Below are 23,689 nucleotides of genomic sequence, written 5' to 3' on the forward strand. Positions count from 1 at the left end.
TTTGTATTCCAAAAAGCTCTTGTGGAATTTCACACCGGCTCGCCACCCCAAAAGAACGACCTCTTCAAGGAAGTACAATCAGTCAGGAGTTGCTTCTTGGCGAGCCTTCAGACTCCAGTCAACTGCTAATATTGGATCTTTTTGGGGAGGGCCAAGTTGAAACAGGTAATGTCTTCCTGGCCAGGATTTTGCCTGTGTCTGCCTCTGCTTTGTGGCGCGCTCCGGGTCGATTTTGACAAGGTTCAGGCTGTGGTCGGGCCAAGTCCGGCGCCGAGCCCTGGAGAGGTCGCCCCCGTGAGGATCGGGACTTGGCTTTCCGCGGAGAGCGCCCACCTGTCGGAGCGCGAGGACGCGCGAGTGAGGGGCGCCGCGGAGCTGGCTGCCAGCACCGTGTCGTCGTTTTTGTCAGGTGCGCAGCAGATGTGGCTCACGTGACTTGATTTCATAGCGCAAGCAAGAAGCTCAACGAGATTTGCTTGGACAGTGCGGCCAGTCTTAAGCCCGTTGCTACTCGGGAGGGACGTCAGCAAATACTGCAGGTTTCTGTGGAAGAATTCAAGCAGCGTCAATTACAACAGGTAGGGGGCGCGTGGGGGTGGGGTGGGGTGGGGGGGGGGGTCATTCATCGACGACGGCACCTTTTGGATCCGATCGCTTTCAGGTGCGGCCAAGCAAAGAAAAACTACAAACATGAGACGTGTCTCGACATGAAGGTGAGTGACGGACGATACACCGCCAGCTTCAAATGAATTGTCCTATTTTATTCCCCCAAATCGGATTTGTGTCAAATGTGCATCTCTCAAGATACTCGAGTGGCTCTAGTACTCTAGTAACCAGCCAATCGGAACGTGGAAGGATGCTGATGTCATTGCTGTGAGGGAAATTGAGATCTGATTGGTTCAACTGAAAGAGCGGCAAGGCTACCGTAGTTCACGTGCCACCTTAACCGCGTATGCGATGCTGAAGCCCCCGGGCAGATTAGCTTCATATGGCGACACATCAGGGCAGAAGTCTGATTGGACACATCCAAAAAAAGTCATCAACGCATAATGGAGAAAAGAAGGAGTCCTCTTTCCTGTGCAAAAGCACCCGTTTCCCCTCCCAGATTCCAGATGAGCACCTGGCTGGCTGCAAAGTGCATCCCCAGGCTAACTCTACCCGTGCCGTCGTTCTGAGGCGTCCGGGCGCCGGAGTGGCCGACGTGGACTTCCTGTTTTACCTCCACGTGCAAGCGTCGGACAAGTGCAGGGCGCAGGTAGTGCTCGTTTGCTTGTCGCTCGTCCGAAGGCTCATCTTGACTTGTGCCGACAGCCTGGCCTGTTGGCCTACGCCGCCCACTGCCGGACGGACGCCGGAGGGAGACCTTTGGCTGGCGTGGTGGTCCTCTGCAGGGATAGACTGACAAAACTGACTGCGCAGGTCCTCCAACGTTTCACTTTGTTCTGACAGTGCCATGTGGAAGACATTAAGCACCGTGCACCTACTCTCCTCCACTCAATCCCATCCAGACCGTGCTCCATGAGCTGCTGCATGCGTTGGGCTTCTCCAAAGATCTTTTTGACACGTGGAGAGACTGCTCGTCCGAGAATGACTTTTCAGCCGGTGTCACTTGTTCCCCTCGGGGAAAAGTGACTCACGTGGACGGATGGGGCCAGATGAGGCTCTACACCCCGGCCGTCATCTCGGCGCTCCGGAGGCACCTGGTCGCCGCCGGCCCTGAGCTGGGGGCGCCGCTGGAGAACTGGGTGCATGCCAAACTGTCACCGGGCAGGTTCTGCGCCGCCCCTCCTTGCCCTTGCATGACTCGTTTGTCTTTGGACTCCAGGACGCAGCCCCGGGGATGGTGTCCTCACACTGGGAGTCCCGACTACTGCAGGGTTCCGTCATGTTGGCCACGCCCAGCCGGTCCGGCATAGCGCGGATCGATCCGCTCACCTTGGCCGCCTTTCGGGACACGGGCTGGTACGTCGTCGACGCCAGCCGGGCGCAGAATCTCGTCTGGGGAAAAGGTACCCGAGCTCAAATAAAACAGTTCAGGTGAATGACTGAAATCATTCATTTCCTTTTAGTATTTGCACTTCATTCATTTGAGGAAAAAAATGTAACATGATTTCCTTCATATCATCATTCGTATCATTAGGCATAAATAACATTTTCTTCATTAAAATGAATATAAATGTGGTCAATTGAATGTGAATTGTTTATTGTATTCAAAAGATTGTAACGGTGTCAATTAAATACAGCCAGTAATTCGTTCAAACCAATATGCTAATTTACTTGACCAAAAATGTTCACAGTTTCAGTATAAATTGATTCACCTATTATTCTAGTTTTCTTCTAGCAATAAAATATGAATGATTTTCATTGAAATCATATCTTTCAAGGAGGTATGAGTGCCGTTGTTTGCAGTGCAACCAATTTTAGTTCCAAGAAAAATCCCCAAAACATTGAAATGAATCCATCAGAAAATTCCAGATGCTCAATGTAAAACTGTACAAGTGGTACACTTGCCATTGACTTTTTTGGGGAAAATAACTTTCAGGTGAAGGAGCTTTGTTTGGTTCCACGTCGACCTGCCACGACAACTCGTCATCCTTCTTCTGTAGCGGCAGGTTAGTTTCCTTTCCTTTCCCTTCCCTTCCCTTCCCTTCCCTTTCCTTTCCTTTCCTTTCCTTTCCTTTCCTTTCCTTTCCTTTCCTTTCCTTTCCTTTCCTTTCCTTTCCTTTCCTTTCCTTTCCTTTCCTTTCCTTTCCTTCCCTTCCCTTCCCTTCCCTTCCCTTTCCTTTCCTTTCCTTTCCTTTCCTTTCCTTTCCTTTCCTTTCCTTTCCTTTCCTTTCCTTTCCTTGTGCCACCTTTGGATGGAATTGAGAGCAAAGTACCCCGCGGCGCTCCTGCAGCGGACTGGGATGCCATCATTTGCATGGCCACAAAGCGCGGTGCCAGAGCGATCACTACCTGGACGGCTGTCGCATCTACAAACCCCTGGAGAAGGGCGTAAGTTCCTCTGCTTTTGCGCTGCCAGGCTGTTCAAGCGTCCTCCTAACTCCACGCTTGCGTTCCAGAGCGAGTGCTGGGAGAAAGCAAACGAGAGGAATTCAAGTGAAGAGCGCCAAGGCGGGGAGATCTTTGGCTCGGACAGCCGTTGTTTCTTCTCCCATCTGAGCACACTTGTGGGTACACGCCGGACAGCCAAAGTAGTCCGAGCCATATTTTGGCCCCATTTTTCTCATGTCTGATTTTCAGAAATGGGTTGTTCTTTTTGTTCAACGCGCATCAGCCCGAAATGACAGCAAGATTTTTGAAAGTAGATTCCAAATAAAACGCTAAGAAATCACTTACTGCCGATTGAACATGATCTAGAATAACTGACAGAAACTATTTGGAAGGAAATTGCAAATATGTATACTTTGACAAAAGTAGTGCTTGGCCGCCACACCCTGACATTAAGGTGAGTTGAGATGAAATTTCATTGTGGCGCAAATAATGCTTTGTTGACTTCTTGTAGTATTTTGAATCCTGCTTGTCCTCTTTGTTGAACAGAACCACAGTCAGCTCATGGTGACGGGACGCTGCTACAGACACAAGTGCAGCGGACGAAACCGCTACCAAGTTCAGGTGCTGGGCTCCGATTGGGTGGACTGCCCAGCAGGTGGCAGCATACAGGTAATCCGCTAAAAACGGACGGAAACATCTTCGACTCGACTTGACTCTTTTCTCTGCCATCATGTTTTGAAGATACGAGGATACCGGGGTTCTGTTTTCTGCCCCAACGAGAGGTTGTGTTTGGATTGTGACGTCAGGCCTCCCTCAAAGGCCAAGGAGGGTGTCCCCACAGGGCAAGTGGAGCGTTTTTCTTCAGACAACCCTGTTCTTATAGTAAACAATACTTTTTTTCTCTCTCTCTCTCTAATCAGTCAGCCAGAGGTCACCATACTCCAGGATGACACCCGGTCAGCGTACGGACCCGCTACAGATCCCCTGGTCACCACTGCGCTCTGCGTTGTAGCAGCACTGAGTGTCCTGGTTTTCGGTCTGGCCGGCTCCAGAGGTTCCCCCTGCAAAGTTCGGATTCATCCGGCTTTGGGGGATGTGTAATTGTTGAGAAGATCACTGTTACAAACAAAAAAACAAAAAACTACCTTGTTTACCTAACCCTGCATGCTCATTTGTGGTGTGTGTGTTTTGTTTTGTTTTGGAATCATGAATACATTAAATACGAAAACTCTCACTCACGGGTAGAGCATGTGTTAAGAAGGAATGATTCAGATTGCTTTTGTTTCGTGTTTTATGAGTAAACCTAGTCTTTGAAAACAAAGCGATCGTCCCTGTTGCCGTTGTGTCTGAAATTCCGGAGGGCCGCGAAAGCATTGGCATGCGTCATTGTTAAGGGGAAGCTGATTGGTGGAGGACCAGGAAGTTGTAGTGTCGTTTATGCGGGTAGCCTAGTAAAAAAAAAAAGAAAAAGTAGTCAGCCTTGTTTGTTTTACGCCTCAATGAGCCAACGTCCACCCGTCACGCCCTGTGACAACACGTCATTACTATCATCATCATTATTATAGTGCTATGTGATTCAATCAACATACAACTGATCTTCAACAAAGCTTATGAGCAGCGAAAGCAAGTGTTGTGTTCAGGAAATCTGTTCAATACGAGCACACGTCTTCGTTTGTGATATTTACATTGCACAAAAGGTGTGTAATGGAGGCACCCAATCAAATGAAGTCGATTTTTCTTTGTTTTTGCCTCGCGCAGTTAGGCTGTGGTTTGATTGTCGAAACGTACGATTTGCACATCGGGCCACCGTCTGTGGTTTGATTGTCAAATGTACGACTTGCACGTCGGGCCACAGTCTGTGGTTGGATTGTCAAATGTACGACTTGCACATCGGGCCTGTGAACGCACCAGCTACCCGTCCCGACCGACGTGTTTTCTCCTCCCTCCTCTTCCTCCATTCGCTCGCCCGCTCGCACCGTTTCCTTCCATCTTCATTGAATTGACGCGACGGTGCGGCAAACAAGTCCCGCTCTTCGGGCTTAGAAAGACAAAAAGTCGACGACATTTGAGCTACATTGGGCCCAAACGAGACATTAGCTGCCAGCTTCTTTCTTTTTCTTTTTGTCGTCGTCGAGCACGCAATATGGATCCAATGACTCAGTCTGCCCAGATATCTTCGTCGCAGGGACTCGCCGATGGACAAAATTCTGCGTTGAAAGAATCGAGGCCGTCCGGTAAGAAACAGTCGAAAACGGGCACTTTGTTTCAAAACAAAAACGCACACATTATTATTGCAAATTGTTTGGCCTCGCGAGCTCCCTTTGACGCCATTTCGCCTGTATTTTGGGGGCTTCTATTGTCGATGGCCATTGCACTGTATTGACGCTTCCACCTGCAGTCATATTTACGTCAAATGAATCCCACTCGGCGTGGTTCAAGTATTCTTCTTTGGCTCACATTATTTGACATGGGTACATTTTTGGTAATTGTGTGTCAAATGGAGCTTGTTGGACACTGCGGGGAAAAGAGTGAGGCGGCAAGTGCTCCTGAAGGCAACGTCTCTTAAAGGCGCAGTACCTTCCTTCCTTCCTTCCTTCCTTCCTTCCTTCCTTCCTTCCTTCCTTCCTTCCTTCCTTCCTTCCCCATGTTTGAATGATTTTCTACAGATTCAAACAGTGGCGCTTTTTTTTTCCTTTTAATCAACAGTCATGAAGGGAGAGCTGTCATTTAATTATTTCCAATTCAACTAAGCTGCCAGTGGATAGGCTTTTTATTCGTATTTTTCTAAAGGGAGTGGCTGCTAGCACCATCAGTCCAGCAATCTGTTTCTGCAAATAAAGTCTTCAAAGGCACAAATTCAAAACATCCGTCCACCCGTCCACCCGTCCGTCCATGTTGCTTGATACACGCTTGGGTGTGGCGTGCAATGCTAATTGGCCCTTTTGAGTCAGAAAGTCGTGCTTTGAAATGGAAGCTCGCTCGGTTGATCTCTTCTTTCCCTCACTGTTATATCAGGTTGGCTATTCTTTTACTTGGTGTAATTTGATGCCTACCACTTTAAGCAGCTGTCATCTTTCACTGCTCAGCTGCTGCACACGCGTGGCCGCCCCACAATGCTCAATTTGGTTTCATCTAACGAAGCGAATTCAAAAGGTGATTGGCGATTGTCTGGGAAATTTGTTTGGCTGTCCTCCAACTTGACGACACTTTTTAAATAGGCCAAAGCTACAACATGGCCGACCGAACGAATTGCTTCGAAACACGGGTTCTCACGGGTCCTCTTTTGCATTCTCAGCTGGGATTATACCCCAATGGTGTGTGTGTGTGTGTCTATTTAAATTGTACAAAAAGTCTAATAGCAGTCCATTCAAAAAATACCAAAAGGAAACAAAACATATCCTGCCTAATTATTGTTGGAAGCTATTAAAGGCCACTTATAGTCCGGAAAATACGGCACTTTAATCAATATTTATACCAACGTAAATCCCGTACTAAAAAAAGAAAGCCATCACTCTCAATGGTAGATTTCTGAGCGATAGCGGGAATTCCAGGGGAAAAAAACCCAAAATGCGGGCACGCTAGCTTAAGCGCGTTCCAATTGTCAACGGGCCGTCGCCGAGGAAGTGGCACACTTGAAATGAGGACCTCGTTTCTCCAAGCGTATTGCACCAGAGGAAATGTGTCCACAGAGTACTTTTAGCCTCATTTAGCGCCCACATCTCATTAAGGGCACAAATGTGACCCATTTAACCAGATTGCGCCGGTGCTTGTGTGGAATTGGAATCTCTATTTTCCCCGTGACTTTCCTTTCCATTCCACCCGATGACAACAACGTTTGGTCAGGCTCAACGTTTTTGCTGATGTCTGTCGTATTTTCTTCCCAGCATTCTTTGTAGCACAGGTGTCAAACTCGAGGGCCAGGCACGGCCCGCCACATCATTTTATGTGGCCCGCAAAGACAAATTGCGCATAAATCTGTCTCAATACTAAAATTACAAATTGTCTTTAAAAAAAAAAAAAACGATATTGCCGGCAATTTTTCTAACCGTTCACTTTTTCCTAGTATCTGCAATGGCAGATCCTTATCAGAATTTGAAAGGTAGTCTGATCACAATCTTCTCATTTCACGGGGGCACGCGCAAGGATGGGAGACACAATTCCTTCATGCTGCAAAAACTTGACTTGAAAAAAAAGACAGCAATGAAATGATTGAATCAAGGAACTTGATTTGTAAATTTTGATTGGGCTAAAACGTGTTTGTGTATTTTTTGCGGCGCATAAACAAGCTTCCAAGTGAAGGGAATGTCTTCAATGCTGCCTTTGCCTTTTTTTTTTGCTGCCTTGGCATTTACAACCCTCCAAGAGTCCATTGATCAATCTGGGCTCGGCTCTGCTCTGCTCTGCTCTGGAAGCCTTTGCGGCCTCTTCCTCGTAATCCACCTTGCATCATCTTCCCAAGCCGCAAAAGCGAACGACCCCGTTAGTCATGGTTCAGTCTCGCTGGCAGTGCAAACTCTAATTGCAGGGAGAAAATAGAAGAAAAAAAACCTCTCCCTGCTATCGTAGTACAAAGCTGTGTGGGAAAGCTGACATATATATCAGAGGTGTGGCTTCTGAGAGCAAGCCAAGAGATGGAATGCCGTTCCGCAAAGGTGCATCAACCCCAACCTGCAAAGCCAGTAGCACATCTACGTGCCCCCCCAAACAAGAATGCGGGACTCGCCCGACGACAGCCAGCTCATTCAGAAACATTGCAAAAAAAAAAAAAAACTGCCGAGTCGGCGTTGTAACTCCGAGGCAAAGAGAGCAGAGGGGGTGCTTTTTCTTTTTTGCGTGCGTGTTCTCTCCAATTTTTATTTTTCTGCACAAGTCAGGCTGGCTCAGGTTCCCACTCAAGGTGACGACGCACTTTGACCTGCGCAGGTGCAAAAAGGTTACTCGCAAAGTATTTGGACTTGGCTCCGCCCGTCGCTCGCTAACCTGCTTGTGCGTAAGGAGCCTTGAAGACGTGAAGTGGATTGAGTGGCTTGGTTTTGCGCTTGCGTTCACCGCTCTTGTTGTCTTTTCTTCTTTTGATTTTCTTTCAGATCGCGTTCTTTCCTCCCCGCCCGTATCTTTTATTCGGCCGTCACAAGGCAAGTGTGTGCTTCTCCTAACGCCGCTGGCTTGCTTCTCCATCCATCCATCCCTCCCTCCCTCCTTCCTTCCTTCCTTCCTTCCTTCCTTCCTTCCTTCCTTCCTTCCTTCCTTCCTTCCTTCCTCCCTCCCTTCCCTCCCTCCCTCCCTCAGCCCGTAGCCGCGCAATTCTTGCCCTTGTGGCGGTTCTGGAGCGGTGCGACGCGCACCAAAAGTGGCTCCTTCCATCACATGACTTGTGTTGACGAGCCCGACGCGGGCCCCGGCAGCTCGACCCGTCTTTATCAGCCTGCGAGCGAACATTATTGGGGTCAGCGGGACCGGCTGCGGGTTTGAGATAATCCCCAGATTGCCACCCTTATTTTAAGACGCCAAGAGTTGACACCGTACTGGGGCAGGGACCTAAAAATGGATCAGGCTGCTGTCCTTCCCCCTTAGCCAGTACCTGAGATGGCCCCTATCAGAACCAGCAGCAAAGGGGCCCACCCAAGGGAGGAAGAGTGGCACCAAAGAGATCGCCCACGGCCCAGTGGCCGAGCGGGCCTGACAACCCCCCTCCCCCCCTCCCCATGGCGAGCGCACTATCTGCCTTTGCGCATGTCACGCTTCTTTGCTCCTCTTGGGTCATTAAGACTGTGCTCTTCTTCCCATAGCGCTGTGTAGTAGAAGTAGCGGTAGCTTCGATCTGTGGTGTCAAACTCTGGCCCGTGGGCCAAATTTGGCCCGCGGTGTCTTTACGTTTGGCCCGTGAAGACAAATTGCGCTTCGACTTTATATGTCAATGCTACAATCGCAAATTGTGTTTGCTTTTAAAGAAATCGAGATGTTGCTCTCCATTTTTGTTACCATTTATTTCTTTTTCAACTTGAACAAGTTTTACTTATCTCTGATTTATCAGTTTGTTGTGTAGGAGTACGTCCATTTATTTGGGTTGACACTTATAACGATGCGGCCCGCAACATAAATGCCTTTGTGGCCCCTGGCTTAGATCATAGGTGTCAAAGTGGAGGCCCGGGGGCCAGATACGGCCCGGCGCATCAATTTATGTGGCCCGCCGGGACAAATTGTGCTTCGACGTCATGTGTTAACGCTAAAATGGCAAATTGTCTTCCCTTTTGAAAACTACAGATCTTGCTAGTCGTTTATATTCCCATTCCTGGGATGAATGCTCAGTAATATTTGACAACCGCGAGTAGGGTTGTCCCCATACCAGAATTTCAGTCGTCGGTACCTGTGATTTTCCACGATTGCCAATACTAATTCGGTACCACGGTAACAAAACAGCCGAATCCACTTCCTTTTAAAATCACTCGTTTATTTTAAACTGCTTGAACCGTCCGTATTTTATACATTGAAAAAAGAGCAGCAGTGGTGGCACATTGATCAAAACAAACAAGACGGATCATAAATATTCAACTCTCATGTTGGATGAAAGTGAAATGGAAGAAATGAAAGTTTTCTTACACATGCGTGCTCCGTGCTGCTGGTACGCGTAGACTGCCCCCTTCAGTTCCGGCGGGAATCGAAACAGCTCGCCGAGTGAAACATGAGATAGATTTGCAAAAGAGCAGCTATGGAGGTATTTTTTGCATGTTGGTACCACATCGGTACCCTAAGTATCGCTTCTTGTGATGACGGTGGCGCATTTGGTCCCCTTCGAAAGGTACAATCGATTCATCCATATCCCCCCCAAATGTTTTGGGACGCAACTTCATTGCGACTTGTTAATCCAACGTTGTCGTCTTGGCCGTCGAGTCGGACGTGGGTCGGCACGGCGAGAACGGAAGGTCCGTCTGCCCTTTATGTGTTCATTGAGCTCACTTTGCATGAACGCTTGGGCTGCAGTAGCAGTATAAGGCTTCTGCCGCCGCCGCCGCCGCCGCCGCCGCCACACGTAGGTAAGATAAGAACATCCCCGTTGCGTGGGAGTGGCCGCCTCATCCGTGTGACCTCCCTCCCCTGCTTTTCTCTTGTCCTCCGTGCGTGTCAATGCAGACGTAAAGTGTCGGGGTAAAGGCGACCAAGGGCTTGCCACTTCCCTGCGCTTTTCTTCTCAGCCAGGCTCTTGTTCGCCCGACACTTGTGCGCAGCCCGAGTCGCCGATAAAGACGTCTCCGGTTTCGGAGCGCATAAAAGCTCTGGAAGCTCTCGCCGCCAAAAAGGAGACGTATTGCCCAAGCGACTTTACCTCGCACCACCGTGACAAAGTCCCCAAGCTCCGCCAGGAGACCAAAGGAGCCTCTCCCGACTCGCCATTTGAGCTCCTTGGCGAACGGCGGCAAATGAATGCCTTTGAAGAATCGGAAGCTCGGACAAAGGCTCGTCCGCTGTCCGGGGCGTCTTGCGAGTCAGCCACGGAAGGCGGCCTTTCTTCCGCATTTAAGTCGCCTGAGGGAAATCCCGCTTCACCTCCGCTCTGCGTCCCCGACAATTTGGTGGACTCGTCGCAGGATCCTCCCAAAGCCGGCCACGACGATGTCGAAGAGGCCGACTTTGCGCCAACGACCGATGGCGACGACCGAGCTCCGTGGCGCTTGGATTGGGAGCATCCCACCTTCCCTCCGCCTCGGGACGCTCGGCACGCCGACAAGAACGCCGAGGCTCGGGACCTCCATAGTTCCGCCGAGTCTGATGAAACGCTTGCGGAAGATGCCGCCTCTCCAAAGTCTGATTGTCATCCATCCAGTGACATCGCCACTTCTCCAAAGTCTGATTGTCATCCATCCAGTGACATCGCCACTTCTCCAAAGTCTGATTGTCATCCATCCGGTGACATCGCCACTTCTCCTGCGACCGCCGACGCAGAAAGGGTGCCGGCGCCGAGATGGGAACGAACACTAATGCAGGTTCCCGCAATTAATGTCATTGAAAGCCAAGAGCCAAACTGCAGCGACGACGAGCTGCAAATGGAGTTTGAGGACGACGAGCTGGCGGAAGAGGCCGTCCGAACGGCATGGCCTGAGGAAAACAAGCAAGAAGCGAACAGAAGACCCGTCCAAAGTGAATTCATGGAAGGCTATTCTCCTCCTTCCTCTCCTGTGGAGTCTGACGGCGAGCGCCTCACTCCTCCACCGGCGGAAAACAAATTCAAGAGCGCCGCCACGTCTTGGAGCCAGGCGAGCAAGGACTCGTCCGGCAGCGGCGAGGATGGCGACGCCGGCGAGGATGGCGACGCCGGCGAGGATGGCGACGCCGGCGAGGATGGCGACGCCGGCGAGGATGGCGACGCCGGCGAGGATGGCGACGTGGCCACCGTCTCCTCCAGAAAAGGTCTCGTGCGAGACGATACGTACGAAGGGCGGTCGTTCGAGTCGGCCTTTGAGCCAGCGGCGCCCAAAGACGACGACGACGACGGCGGCGGCGGCGACTTTGCTGCTGATGTCGGAACGCCGGACGCCGAGGACCGGGAACCTCTGACGGGCTGTGATGACGGCGCTGCCTCCGAGCCTGCGGGTAGTTTTGTGGAGTTCATGAGAGAATGCCTCAAATCCAGACCGGGTGAAGATGAGCAGTACGTCGGGCGCTGCCCTCCAACCACGCCGCAGGAACAGCTTCCGCTCGGGGCCCTCCAACGCTTGGGCGGCAGTCAAGAGGCGGGAGAAGAACGGCCGCCGAGCGCGCCGTGTTCCCAGAGCGACACGCTCGCCGCCGACTGCACCTTTTCTCAAGAGGTGGACGCGTGGGTCGCCGAGGCCCATCATCTTGCCGAGCGCGTCTTGACGGCAATGCTTAGCCACCTGTCAGGTAATGCTCGTTGTTTTGGCTGTCAAACGGGCTTTTTGTGAGAAGGTGCCGTTCAAATGTAAAGCCTCAGAGATGGAGAGAGGCAGCCATTTTACGTGCCGGGCTGCTCCGGCGGGAGCGTTCCCATCCAGTGCTACTTTGACCCGTTTGGCTCGCCGCCGTGCGGGAAAGGTTCTCCCTGCGCTGTTGATCCAATCTGACTGTTCTTTGTTTCCCCTTTGAGCTGCGTCAACATCGCTGCTAGCAAGCGAGCGTGCGCACCCGTGCCGCCGCCGCCGCTGCCACCTAATCTCTTCTGCATGAGCAGAATTAGCTTTTCCACATTTTCTTGCTCATTGTTGTTCCGTTCTTCTCGTCAACTCACGCGGCTAAAGTTGAGCTTGTCGCGGGGCCACAGAAGGAATTTGTGACGAGACAAGAATCGAGCCATGAGACGTCTCGTTCCCCCCCCCCACTATGCTTGAGGCCGGCCCCTTGAAAGCTCCGATACGATTGGGGCCAAAAAATGCCACAAATCAAGGCTTGCCCCTTTTGTTTTGAAACAAATTGGCAATTGGGTGCATTTTAGAGAAGGAAAGGTCCAATTTTTCATCCAACTAGAAATGACTTGAGAAATTATTTTTGAGTCAAATATTTACGAATTTCTTTGATCGTTTGGTGCGGGGGTCTGAGGAATAATTGCCTCCCTTGAGCAATTGCCTCTTTTGGCCACACAAAATATAAAGTCAACCAAGCACCAGACCCAAGCAGTCACATGACATTGACACGAGAATCACACGCTGGCTGACTGGCTGGCTGGCTGGCTGGCTGGCCGGCCGGCCGGCTCCCCTCCTCCAATTTGATTTCCCTGCGGCACTTTGAGAGTGGCAACCCGCTCGGAGGTTACGCAACTCCTGTAGCGAGCCAATCCTTTCCGCATGCGCGACTCTCGACAAACGCGCAAAGCGGGGCGGGGGCGGCTGTTTGAATTTCGTGTAACGCCTGCTACTCGTCCGCAGTCAAGGATCTGATTCACTGGCGGGACCCCAAAAAGTCTGGCTTGGTCTTCGGTCTGTCCATGCTGATGCTGCTGTCGCTGGCCGCCTTCAGCGTCATCAGCGTGGTGTCCTACTTGCTCCTGGCGCTGCTGTGCGTCACCATCACCTTCCGCATCTACAAGTCGGTGGTCCAGGCCGTGCAGAAGTCCGGCGACGGCCACCCCTTCAAGTAAGCACGCCCAGCCGGTTACTTTTCCCGCCAACCTGAAAGCAGCCGGCGGGCGGTTGGGGAGCGAGCGCCAAACCGGAGGCCAGGCACCAAAGCCTGATTTCAAAAGCTCATCTGTTCCTTCTCCCTGCAGATCGCTGATAGATAAGGATGTCAGCATTCCTCCGGAGACTTTCCGCAAGCACGTGGACAGCGGCCTGACCTACATTAACCGAGCCCTCAAGCAGATGAGCCGCCTTTTCCTGGTCGAGGACCTCGTGGACTCCCTCAAGGTGAGCCGCTTTTTTTCCAAGATGATTTGCGCTCCCGCTCACCGGACCCAAAGCCGCTCAAATACCGACTCGTTGGCCAAGGAAAAGATGCCGTGGCTTGGGCTCGGTCGGCGCGCTCGTACAGACGCCAAACGGCGACGGGAGACAAGTGCTCGGCTCGCTCGGAAGGCAGGCGGCGCGACTCGACCCGGAACTTTGGCTGAACCCGAAGCTTCCGGCTCGTGACTTGGGAACGTCGATTCGCCGGAATCAAATAAATGTGAGGTCGCTAGCTGCCCTTAGGAAAAGTCTCACGCGAGGTCTTTGATTTTGTGCAGCTGGCCGTGGTCATGTGGCTGCTGACCTACGTGGGCGCCGTCTTTAATGGCATCACCATCCTCATCCTCGGTAAGCGCCGGCCGCAAGCCAGACGGTCCGGACGCCAGAATCTCACTTGTTTGTTGTCCTCCGCAGCGGACATCCTGCTCTTTGCCGTGCCGCCCATCTACGAGAAGAACAAGGTGAGCGTCGCCGACTCGCCGGTCCTTGAAGCGGCAATGACGGTCGGTCGGTCGGTCGGTCGGTCGCCCGCCCGCCCGTGAGCTTGTTTTGCTACACCGCTCGGGCATTGTCCAAATGCGGCCGGCTGGCGGCGTTGAGCTCACCCTCGCGTCATTTGTTGGCGCTCACAAAAGGTTGCGCTTGTTCCGTCCACAGACGCAGATCGACCAGTACGTGGACCTGGCTCGGACCCAAATCGACACCACCGTCGCCAAGTAAGCGGCGCCGCTGCCTGGCCATCTCGGGGTTTGACTGCAAATCTCTGCTTTTATTTTATTCCCCCCAGGTTGCAAGAGAAACTCCCCGGCGCTGTGAAGCGCAGCAAAACCGAATGATCCGTTGGAGGAGGAGAAGATGCTCCCTCACCCGCTTCCACTCCCACCCACCCATCTCCATAATAGACTCCCCAGCAGCACACTGAACCTTGCTTGCTAGGTAGAAAAAAAGAAGTCTCTATTTAATGTCGGACGTAGCGTAGCGACTGCGCTGTGGTACCAGAGCGTGAACTAGACTGAATCTCTGGCCTGCTTTCAAGGGTGCATGCCAGCAAAAATGTCTGTACTCAAAGCGCGCCGTTCGGTTTTTTTTTTGTTTTTGTTTTTTTTGTATCCCCCCCTCGCTTAAGTAAGGAAAGAGATTTGAAAAAAAAAAAAAAGCGGAATTAATACTAACCTTGTTGTCGCTGTGGCTATTCTCGTCGCTCTGCGTAGATAAGCGGGCTCTTTTTTTTTTTTTTTTTTGGTAGCAGGTTTGCCTGTGTTTCTGCACTGATCTTTTATTCTGGAAAACGCCGCCAAGCGGCTTGAACTCACAACAATAAAAGCTTCTTGCAACACTGTGGTGATTGAGTCCAGTTCACACGGGGGGCGCACAGGTTCTGAGTCCAAAGGCCGTCTTCCCAATGGCCTTTTTTCTCTCTCGCTCTCTGTCTTTTTCTCTCTCTCCCTTTTCGCTTTCTCTATTTCTCTCTCTTGTTCTCTCTCCTTTTCGCTTTCTGAAGACGACAAGTTTTGACCTTCCCACGCAGGAACGGGCTTGGAGCCAACCATCATTAGCCCGAGCGCTTGACGTGGCCAAAGCCGGCGAGACGAGCAGCGCCAAGCGTTTTGGCGACGTGAGTCGGGTCTGCGTTCTAACTGATGCGCTCCGGCATGTCCATGAGGTATTTGAACTCCTCAAACTTGGCCTGCTTCAGGTCATCCAGCGCCCTCAGCAGCACCAGCTTGCTCCTCATATCCAGAGTTTTCTGTACAGAATCAGAATGCTCTTCATTGTCATTATGCATAGTATAACGAGATAAGAGCTGCCCAAACAACGCATATATATATATATATATATATATATATATATATATATATATATATATATATATATATATATATATATATATATATATATATATATATATATATATATATATATATATATAACAGTAGAAATAGATTGCACGTAGAAGAATAAGAATAGAGGTCAAGATTAGTGCCTGTCAAGAGTTGAGACATGATATGGCGCTTGGCTGTTTTGAAGTCTGTTTGCCCTTGTCCTGATGTTCCTGTAGCGCCTCCCCGAGGTCAAACAGGACAGATCCAGGGTGGGAGCTGTCTTCTGAGATAGGCCCGCCCAATTGATAGATTGACAGATACCTTCGGGATCCCCTGGAGAACCAGTGAAGTGATACAAAATACATCATATTTTTGTGATTGTACATATGTTGCTTTGTGTTATTCAGTCCAATAAATGCAATTGCTATCCGGCAGTGATGGGCACATGAGGCTTCCTTGGGCTTTGAGGCTTTCCCACCAAACGGTTTGTAGATAGGTCCGTTTCTCGAGTGCACACAAACCCCCCCTGCTGGTCTAAAGGAGTCATTTATTCCAGTCATGAGAATGACATTCACTTTGATATTTTGCTTCATGTGGCCTGATCCAAACGAATCAAATGTCTTTCTGTAAGTGCATTCACGTGTAACATTGAAGGAGGTGGAATATTGTGTTTCAATCTGTAAGTAAACACCTTCAATGTCTATCAAGACACTAAAAGTTATTTGGGGAAATGAGCTCAAAATGTTCCCACACCGGGGAACGTTTCCTTTTTCCAAACGGTTCGTTTGCAAAGGATCTCGTACGGTCGCACGGAAACTCGAATTGCGCGGGCAAGACAGGGGAGGGACGGACGCCTTGCCGCGTTTATGTGTCACGGCACCCATCACGGAACGAACTGACCGAATGAGCAAGAAAACTGGCGATGTTTTTTGTTTTGTTTTCTTGAGAGCGCTCGTGCGCCCCCACGCGGATAGCGCCCATATTACCCATAGCAAAAAACCGGCCCTGTTGGTAATTAATTATATGACGTTGCAAGACAAAAGCAAAAGTAAGTTTAACTTCGAGGGCACGCCCTGAAGAATCGGTATGGGATGTCAATCAGCGTGATAGATAGAAATCAGCCTGACCTCGTACGAGTTACCGCGCGAAAAACTTAAGTACCCCGTTTGATCACTTGCAGGCCAAAGTGGTATGTATGGATGGATGGATGGATGGATGGATGGATGGATGGATGGATGGATGGATGGATGGATGGATGACTTTTGTATTTGATGTGTATGTTTTGTAAACCTACTAGGGTGACTAGATAGACCTGTTTTTTGTTCATGAGTGTATGATGACACAAACGACATGGTCTCTGGATAGCAGTAGCATTTATCGGCCGAACAAAACAGGTGTACAATGACAAAAACTTATGTGCACTGACATTTGTGAGTTTTTTTGGCGTTTGTGTCTTTATTTGTTCGTATTTAATTATGAATTGACTTACTTATTCCCCCGCCTGCTGCCCGATGACTGCTGGGCTCCAGCACGCACGCCTGCGAATCCCGTGGTGTCAGGACTCGTCCCGGGTTGCTTTACTATGTCTGTTACCATGGTTCCTTTTGGCGTCGCCCCTCCCCTCACCTGTTCGACCAGTTCTACGGTATGGCTGTGATGTAAAAGGAAGCGAAGCTCCCAGTAAACTCTTGTCTCCTTTGCCAACCAACCAGCTTAGGATAATTGCACCGCAAAGACTCTTTCCAATTGATCAAACGCAAGATCCATTTTGGCGTGCCCTCAGCTCGTCGACGTCCACGAGATCTTGGGAGGGCGGGATGTGCGCTGCGCTGCCGCCGCCGCGGCTGCCGCGGCTGCCGCGGCTGCTGCGGCTGCTGGACTCGCACGGGAGGAGGGCTGGGGGAGCGTGGTCTTGTCAGCTCAAGGCTATTTTCCGACTGCTTAAAGTCATCCCTTTGCGTTCAGGTTGATGCGGGAAAGATGGCTCTGGATATGAACATCAAGGACCTGCTGTTGAAAACGCTGGAAGACCTGGGGCGGGAGGACTTCAAGAAGTTCAAGTTTTATACGGACCTGCCCGAGAGCGTCAAAGAAAACGCAGACCGGACTGACATCACTGCACGGCTGATGAACAGGCACGGCAAGAACGCGGGGGAGAAGACCATCCAGATTCTGGAGAAGATCAACAACTACAACCTGGCCCAGAAGCTGCGCAACGACCTGGCGCAAATCACAGGTAAGGTGAACGTGGCTTCTGGTGGAGGGGGGGGGGCTTACCTGAAAACTCTCAGGTGATACAAATGATGGCAACAGCTCTGGCCTCCTTCACTTGTCTCCTTGAGCGGTGGCGGCGGCAGCATGGCTGCGGCACGCTTGCGGCCAGGCCTAACGACACGGGATCTCCTTCTGCGCCCTCAGGTACTATCTCCTCAGTGGATTACGAGCTGATCGGCAAATTCAAGCGGGAGCTGCAAGAGAACCTGCGGAAGAGCTACCTCAAGGTTCCCGAGGGCAACACGGGGTACAGCCGGCAGGAGCCTCTGGAGAACATCTACACCGAGCTCAACATTAGCCGCGGCGTCGCCGGTCTCCCCGACAAGCAGCACGAGGTCCTTCAGATGGAGATGTGCGGCGTGGCCGAGGAGGAGTCCATCCAGCCGTGCGACATCTTCGAAAGCCAGGAGCCCCTTCGCACGATGCTCACCGTGGGCTTCGCGGGCATCGGGAAGACTTTCCTGGTGCGCAAGTTTGTCCTGGACTGGGCCAGCGGGAGAACCAACACAGACGTGGACTTCATCTTTCCCTTCGCCTTCCGCGAGTTGAACTTGGAGGAGGGCAGAAGCTTTTCGCTGGCGGAGCTCATCCGACTCTTTGTCTGGGAGAGCAAGGCCATCAAGATGCTGGACCACATCTTGGTCAGTCTGCAAGAGTCGGCCAACCGCCACTACCAGTCCAGCGAGATCAAGATTTTGTTTGTGCTGGACGGCCTGGACGAGTCCCGCCTCAAACTGGACCTGAGCGACGAGCGCAAGGTGGACCCGGACGTGACCCGAGCCTACCCCGTGGAGGTGCTCCTGGCGCACCTCATCAAAGGGAACCTGCTTCCCTGCGCCCGGGTTTGGATCACCACGCGGCCCCAGGCGGCCCACGACATCCCGCCGCGCCTGGTGGACGGCAGAACCGAGGTGAAAGGCTTCAGCGACTCCCAGAGGCTGGACTACTTCAGGAAGAGGTTCCCCGCCGAGGAGGACGTCATCAAGCACATCCAAAAGTCCCGCACCGTTTTCATCATGTGCCACTTGCCCATCTTCTGCTGGCTCACCGCCACCGTTCTCCAAGACTGTCGGGATGCCGGAAAGGAGCTGCCCAAAACCCTGACCGAGATGTACACAGAGTTCCTGCTCTATCACCTGGACAAGTCCAAGGAGCGAGACAGCCGGAAGAGCACGGCGTACGTCAAAGCGCTGGCCAAGCTGGCTTTTCAGCACTTGATGAAAAAGCAACAGATCTTCTACGAGAGCGACTTGCGGGAAAGCGGCTTGGATAACCCGCAGGGCGCCAAAGACTCGGGAGTCTTCACCGTGGTCTTCAAGGAGGTACCCCCGCTCAAGAAATACCAACGCAAGATGTTTCAGTTCATCCACCTGACCGTCCAGGAATATCTGGCCGCTCTCTACGTGATGATGAGCCTGTTCCAGGACAACAAGAACGTCCTGGACGATTCTGGGTGGACGCTGAAACGCCTCCTGTTGCTTTGGAAGCGGAAACCGCTCACTTGGCAGGTACACAAGGCGGCCATCCGCAAAGCCTCAGAGAGTGAGGGAAACCTGGACTTGTTCCTCCGCTTCCTGCTGGGCCTCTCCTTGCAGTGCAACCAGGATCTCCTGGGTGAGCTGCTGAAGGTTCCCGAGAACTACAGACACAGCAACGCAGAAACGGTCTGCTTGATCAAGCGACGGATCGAGCGGAATTCTCCCGAGGAGAACATCAACTTGTTCTACTGCCTGAACGAGCTGAAGGACGAGTCCCTGCTGGAGCAGATCCAACAATACCTAAAAGGGGGGGAATTGTCCACGGGGGACCTACCTCCGGCCATGTGGTCGGCCCTGGTCTTCTTCTTGCGGGCTTCCGACGAAGCCATGAGCTGCTTCGAACTCCGGAAATACGCTCCGTCCGAGAAGGGGCTCCTGATGCTGCTGCCGGTGGTCAAGGCTTCTCAAAAATCAGTGTAGGTGCTGTCGAGCCAGCACGCTGAACCGGCCGCGCACATGTCAGCAGCCCAAACCCTCTTGTCTTCTCAGGCTCGAGAGCTGCAAGCTGAGCAAGAAAAGCTGCGAGGCGCTGGCCTCCGTTCTAAGCTCGTCCCGCACCCTGAGCCATCTGGATCTCAGCGAGAACAACTTGTACGACCACGGGCTGGAGGCGCTCGCCGCCGGACTGGCAAAGCCGGAGTGCACCTTGCAAGTTCTTACGTAAGGCTATCCTCGAGCGGCAGAAGGCCAGCTGGCCCAAGAACCTTGGGCTTGTGTCAGCCGCCCTCTTGTCTTCTCAGGCTCTATCGCTGCAAGCTGAGCAAGAAAAGCTGTGAGGCGCTGGCCTCCGTTCTGAGCTCGTCCCGCACCCTGAGCCATCTGGATCTCAGCTGTAACAACTTGCACGACGACGGGCTGGAGGCGCTCGCTGCCGTACTGGCAAAGCCGCAGTGCACCTTGCAAGTTCTCAGGTAAGGCTCTCTTCGAGCCGGCCCAAGAACCTTGGGCTTGAGTCGGTCGCCCTCTTGTCATCTCAGGCTGGTGAGGTGCAGGATTGGCACGCGAGGATGCGTCTCGCTGGCCAAGGCTCTCCGGTCCAACCCCTCCCACCTCCAAGAGCTGGACCTGGGAGGCAATGGCATCGGAGAGGAAGGAAAGCGGGCCTTGGCGGAGGTCCAAAAGGATTCTCGCTGCAGTCTGAAGATCGATTGGTAGGTTCCAAACGTCTGCCAGGGTGCCGTTGAAGAAAATGGCTTCCAAAAAGTCGCTCGCGCCTAGCTCCAAAAACAGATTTGCTGACATCGGATTGAATAAAGTCGAGAAGCACACATGAAATCAATCAAAGGAACTGTTTTGATTCTAACTTCATGATGTGCACTTTGACCTGACAAATGTTTTGGGGCATATTGCTTGAATGAAGTGTTCAATGCATGCCTGGTGTTTTTCCTCAAATGCTGAATGCTTGGTTATAGCTCTCGTATGTTTTGTCGAGGATGCCTGATTGGATGTAATCGACGCCAGCCTTGGAACCTTGGGAAGAATTCTGAGCACAGATGGATGGATGGATGGATGTGGATGCATGCAGAAGGTCGCCAAGGATCCCCTTCCCCTGGAGCGTTTGGCTGAGGACGCCTGCTGTCCAAAAGGAAACGGCAAAGGCCGTCCTTCACGTTAGTTGCTTGATTCTCCGAGCGGTGAAAAAGCATCGATATTTCCACATTTCACAAATAAGACGTGAACTTCAACACAGACGTGTGCTCCTGTCACTCTCCAACACACGGGCGGGCCTTGACCCTTGACCCTCCGCTTCCTGGCATCATTTGACCTGCTGACACCAAACGCCGACCAATGGTGAATGTTGATGCAAATAATAATTGCATCATCATGCCTTCAATTGACTTGTTTTACCGCCACGAAATGTAAATACAAGTTGTAGAATGAACTATGACCTCTCTTTATAATGTTACGATGGAGCGTGCACCTGTATGTCATTTGTTGTGCGTTTTATGCCGTATTTTGTTTACTGCAGTGACGTGACGTTTCCTCATGTATGTACCGTGGACATTTTACGTCGGTTTTTACCTTGTTTGCGGCAACGGCAAATAGAAGTGAGATACAGTAATCCCTCTTTCATCGCGGATAATCGGTTCCACGAGCATCCGCGATATGTGATAATCCGCAAACTTGTTTGCATCCATCCATGCATCCAAACATAGATACATTGTTTGTGCATCAGTAAGTGTATATAAGTGCATATGTTACCATTAGAACATGAAATAAGTCTCCTTCCATTCATCGATTACGATTTGAAGCTTTACGGGATTGTATCGATCGAAAACAATTATTGACAAGAATGAAGGAAAGGAGTAATTACTTTGATACCCAAGCCTGGAAAAGATAAAGAGACCGTTGGATGATTTAAGGCCCAGCATACAGACTCGAATTTGTTTTCTTCCGGAGCAATCGCAAACAGACTCAAAGAGGCAAGAACGGACATCGTGAGTCCGGCTTTATCAAAGGAAGAGTTATTCCTCACAACATTAGGCTTGTTTTGGATTGAATATAGAATACGTCTCGTGATCCCGTGGAAGATGACGGCTATATACTACTCTTCCTCGATGTTTGCAAGGCCTTTGACTCTGTCGAACGGTGCTGTTGGGTTGAATATAGATGTTTTAGTCGTCGGAGGCCTGTGGAGCATTAAAGGAACATTACAGGCTGTTTGAATTCACATTTAACACTTTTCTCTTATCTACGTCTCGTGACCCCGTGGAAGATGACGGCTATATCCTACTCTTCCTCGATGTTTGCAAGGCCTTTGACTCTGTTGAATGACGCTTTTGTAACCCAGGTCAACATAGCCTTAAAAATAAAATAGGAGCATCATCATAAAGAAAGTGCATTGTAAATGTCTTCTAAACAGAGCAACGCCGATTAAAAGCTTGTAAATTATTTACAAAAAATACAAATTCATTATTTTATTAATGTTTTGTATTTGTTAAAATGATAAACGTGTGAACATTCACTTTTATTTTGAAGGAGACACGATGACGTAATGAAAAGACCCATGTGACCAAAAATGCGAACTCTACTAATTTTTTTTTTTCTCCCCGCTGCTCTTTTTGGGATGACGACGAAGCTGCACTAAATACGGGACGGAGTAAGTACGCGAAATTAAAGGGAAGAGAGAGCGTGAAACAGGATTATATAAAGTTGTATGTATTTGATGGACTTCTTTTTGTGTTTTCAAACTTCTTTTCACCTTGGTGATGCACTAAGTGCCGAACGGGGGGGGACTTGATTCACGAGAGTTGGTTCAGAAACAGGTGCACTAATAACGAAGCTGATTTCTTGTGCGAGTCGCAAGATGGCGAGCCACCAAAGGGGCCTTTGAATTGTCTCTCGCGCAGGAGCGGAGAGCACTTGCTGGACGTTGTTCATCCAACCTGGTAGGATCTATCCATTTTGTTCCACTGCTACACCGAAGTGGATTTGGAAAGGATTGACTGACTATTCAGGAAAATCAGGAGAAGCCAACTGAAGGGATATAGAGACATTTGGATATCGAAAGTCGTTCAGTCTTTTGCTGAATGGTTTTGAGTTTTGTACATTTTGTCACTTTTAATTTTGTGAACCATCTATGTGATGATGATGATGATGTAATGGTGTTATTGAAATATTGATTGGTTTGAACAAAATCAGTGAAATGGTGGGAATTCAAAAGTGGCTTTAACTGCACTCAAATTAGATTCACTGTTACTTACCTGTACTGAATGTTATTCAAACAACACAAAGTGAGGTAGCTAAACAGATTGAACCCTCGAATTAATAAAACAACCCGGGTTGAAACTGAAATTCCTTAAACTGAAAAGTTTTAACCGAAAGGGAAACTAACGTTGAGTTTAAATGTAAATTGTATGTCTATTGTTTGTAAACTGTATGTCAACTGTTTTCTCTACTAAAATAAGCCGGCAGTTCAACTCAAGCCTTGGTCTGTGGTCATTTATTTTGCTTATTCCATCACCACTACAAATATAGCCGAACTTAGACCTGCTCCATTATCGAAATTACTGTAAGGGCTGTCAAAAACAAAAAGGGGTTACACTTTTATTTTAGAAACACTTATTTGGGGAACATGATTAGTATGCTCTACTTTGACCTACTAAGTAGGCCAGGGAACGTGTGAAAGATTTAGGATAGGACGAGGAATCAGACAAGGGTGTGGAAGCTCCCCTGTATGATTTATAACGGTGGCAGAAATGTGGTCCATTTGGGTGAAAAATTCCAGAACTGAAGGTCTGCATTTGAACAATGGACAAATGATAATATGTCAGTTGGCTGCTGATACAACTATACTGACTTTGACTTTGACTGTTCTTAAGGACGAGCTCCAAATTCCAATCGCATCGCCAGTGATTAGTACTTTTTGAAAAGCTATATCCTGACACTGCTCAGGGTTAGTGCATACTTCAAATCAACTGCAGGTCTATGGTCCTGTTGTCTTTTTGGTCACGTCCGATGTTTCGATTATCTGATGTAGTTCATGATTCATTGATAACTCTGGCAAATGAACTACCCCTGGGGATCCACAAACTATGTGTCTATCTATCAATCTTTATACAGAAAGGGCGTCGCCCTGACCTTTGGAACGCCACAGCGACAAGGACTTTTGTTCGGAAGCCAATCGCTCACACGGTGAAACGAGACGACGCGAAGGAGAGCG

The 23,689-nt window shown here is 50.3% G+C and overlaps 3 protein-coding genes across 9 annotated transcripts; all 3 read left to right on the forward strand.

Moving 5' to 3' along the window:
* The first annotated feature begins 52 nt into the window (after positions 1 to 52).
* Positions 53 to 4,232, forward strand: cirop (ciliated left-right organizer metallopeptidase). The gene is made up of 13 exons (XM_088383146.1): positions 53 to 409; positions 485 to 578; positions 662 to 713; positions 1,106 to 1,258; positions 1,312 to 1,419; positions 1,509 to 1,745; positions 1,826 to 2,009; positions 2,543 to 2,612; positions 2,898 to 2,994; positions 3,063 to 3,170; positions 3,541 to 3,663; positions 3,736 to 3,840; positions 3,919 to 4,232. The coding sequence occupies exons 1-13, from the start codon at positions 169 to 171 to the stop codon at positions 4,093 to 4,095; spliced, it is 1,749 nt and encodes a 582-aa protein (XP_088239272.1). The 5' UTR covers positions 53 to 168; the 3' UTR covers positions 4,096 to 4,232.
* A 345-nt stretch (positions 4,233 to 4,577) lies between these two features.
* On the forward strand, positions 4,578 to 14,728 carry rtn3 (reticulon 3). 4 transcript variants are annotated; one of them, XM_088383077.1, is made up of 8 exons: positions 4,626 to 5,228; positions 8,082 to 8,129; positions 12,873 to 13,080; positions 13,214 to 13,352; positions 13,670 to 13,739; positions 13,806 to 13,852; positions 14,049 to 14,107; positions 14,179 to 14,728. In XM_088383077.1, the coding sequence occupies exons 1-8, from the start codon at positions 4,823 to 4,825 to the stop codon at positions 14,225 to 14,227; spliced, it is 1,026 nt and encodes a 341-aa protein (XP_088239203.1). In that variant the 5' UTR covers positions 4,626 to 4,822; the 3' UTR covers positions 14,228 to 14,728. The 4 variants fall into 4 exon arrangements, with proteins under 4 accessions (XP_088239192.1, XP_088239220.1, XP_088239203.1 ...); XM_088383086.1 differs by lacking the exon at positions 8,082 to 8,129 and having other exon boundaries at positions 4,637 to 5,228; XM_088383094.1 differs by lacking the exons at positions 13,670 to 13,739; positions 13,806 to 13,852; positions 14,049 to 14,107; positions 14,179 to 14,728 and adding an exon at positions 13,434 to 13,656 and having other exon boundaries at positions 4,611 to 5,228.
* A 1,144-nt stretch (positions 14,729 to 15,872) lies between these two features.
* Positions 15,873 to 22,951, forward strand: LOC148403117 (NACHT, LRR and PYD domains-containing protein 3-like). Of its 4 annotated transcripts, none has more exons than XM_088395275.1 (7): positions 15,873 to 15,893; positions 17,180 to 17,450; positions 17,633 to 19,442; positions 19,516 to 19,686; positions 19,767 to 19,937; positions 20,004 to 20,177; positions 20,459 to 22,951. In XM_088395275.1, exons 2-7 carry the CDS (start codon positions 17,195 to 17,197, stop codon positions 20,475 to 20,477), a joined length of 2,601 nt encoding a protein of 866 aa, XP_088251401.1. In that variant the 5' UTR covers positions 15,873 to 15,893; positions 17,180 to 17,194; the 3' UTR covers positions 20,478 to 22,951. The 4 variants fall into 4 exon arrangements, with proteins under 4 accessions (XP_088251401.1, XP_088251382.1, XP_088251409.1 ...); XM_088395256.1 differs by lacking the exon at positions 15,873 to 15,893 and adding an exon at positions 16,249 to 16,403; XM_088395266.1 differs by lacking the exon at positions 15,873 to 15,893 and adding an exon at positions 16,576 to 16,644.
* Positions 22,952 to 23,689: the final 738 nt, after the last annotated feature.

The sequence above is a fragment of the Syngnathus floridae genome, chromosome 1, assembly GCF_059516105.1.
Source record: "Syngnathus floridae isolate MCC-2025c chromosome 1, RoL_Sflo_1.0, whole genome shotgun sequence".
Lineage (NCBI taxonomy): Eukaryota > Metazoa > Chordata > Actinopteri > Syngnathiformes > Syngnathidae > Syngnathus > Syngnathus floridae.

What these genes read in the sequence shown, in the direction of transcription:
- LOC148403117 (XM_088395275.1), top strand. Translation starts at nt 17,195, where the DNA reads ATGGCTCTGGATATGAACATCAAGGACCTGCTGTTGAAAACGCTGGAA. An exon ending in CGACCTGGCGCAAATCACAG is followed by an intron (nt 17,451 to 17,632) that starts GTAAGGTGAACG and finishes CTGCGCCCTCAG; the next exon opens with GTACTATCTCCTCAGTGGAT. An exon ending in AAGGCTTCTCAAAAATCAGT is followed by an intron (nt 19,443 to 19,515) that starts GTAGGTGCTGTC and finishes TTGTCTTCTCAG; the next exon opens with GCTCGAGAGCTGCAAGCTGA.
- cirop (XM_088383146.1), top strand. Translation starts at nt 169, where the DNA reads ATGTCTTCCTGGCCAGGATTTTGCCTGTGTCTGCCTCTGCTTTGTGGC. An exon ending in GGGCGCCGCTGGAGAACTGG is followed by an intron (nt 1,746 to 1,825) that starts GTGCATGCCAAA and finishes TTTGGACTCCAG; the next exon opens with GACGCAGCCCCGGGGATGGT. An exon ending in ACAAACCCCTGGAGAAGGGC is followed by an intron (nt 2,995 to 3,062) that starts GTAAGTTCCTCT and finishes CTTGCGTTCCAG; the next exon opens with AGCGAGTGCTGGGAGAAAGC.
- rtn3 (XM_088383066.1), top strand. Translation starts at nt 4,823, where the DNA reads ATGTACGACTTGCACGTCGGGCCACAGTCTGTGGTTGGATTGTCAAAT. An exon ending in GAAAGAATCGAGGCCGTCCG is followed by an intron (nt 5,229 to 8,081) that starts GTAAGAAACAGT and finishes ATTTTCTTTCAG; the next exon opens with ATCGCGTTCTTTCCTCCCCG. An exon ending in TTTTATTCGGCCGTCACAAG is followed by an intron (nt 8,130 to 10,125) that starts GCAAGTGTGTGC and finishes GTGTCAATGCAG; the next exon opens with ACGTAAAGTGTCGGGGTAAA.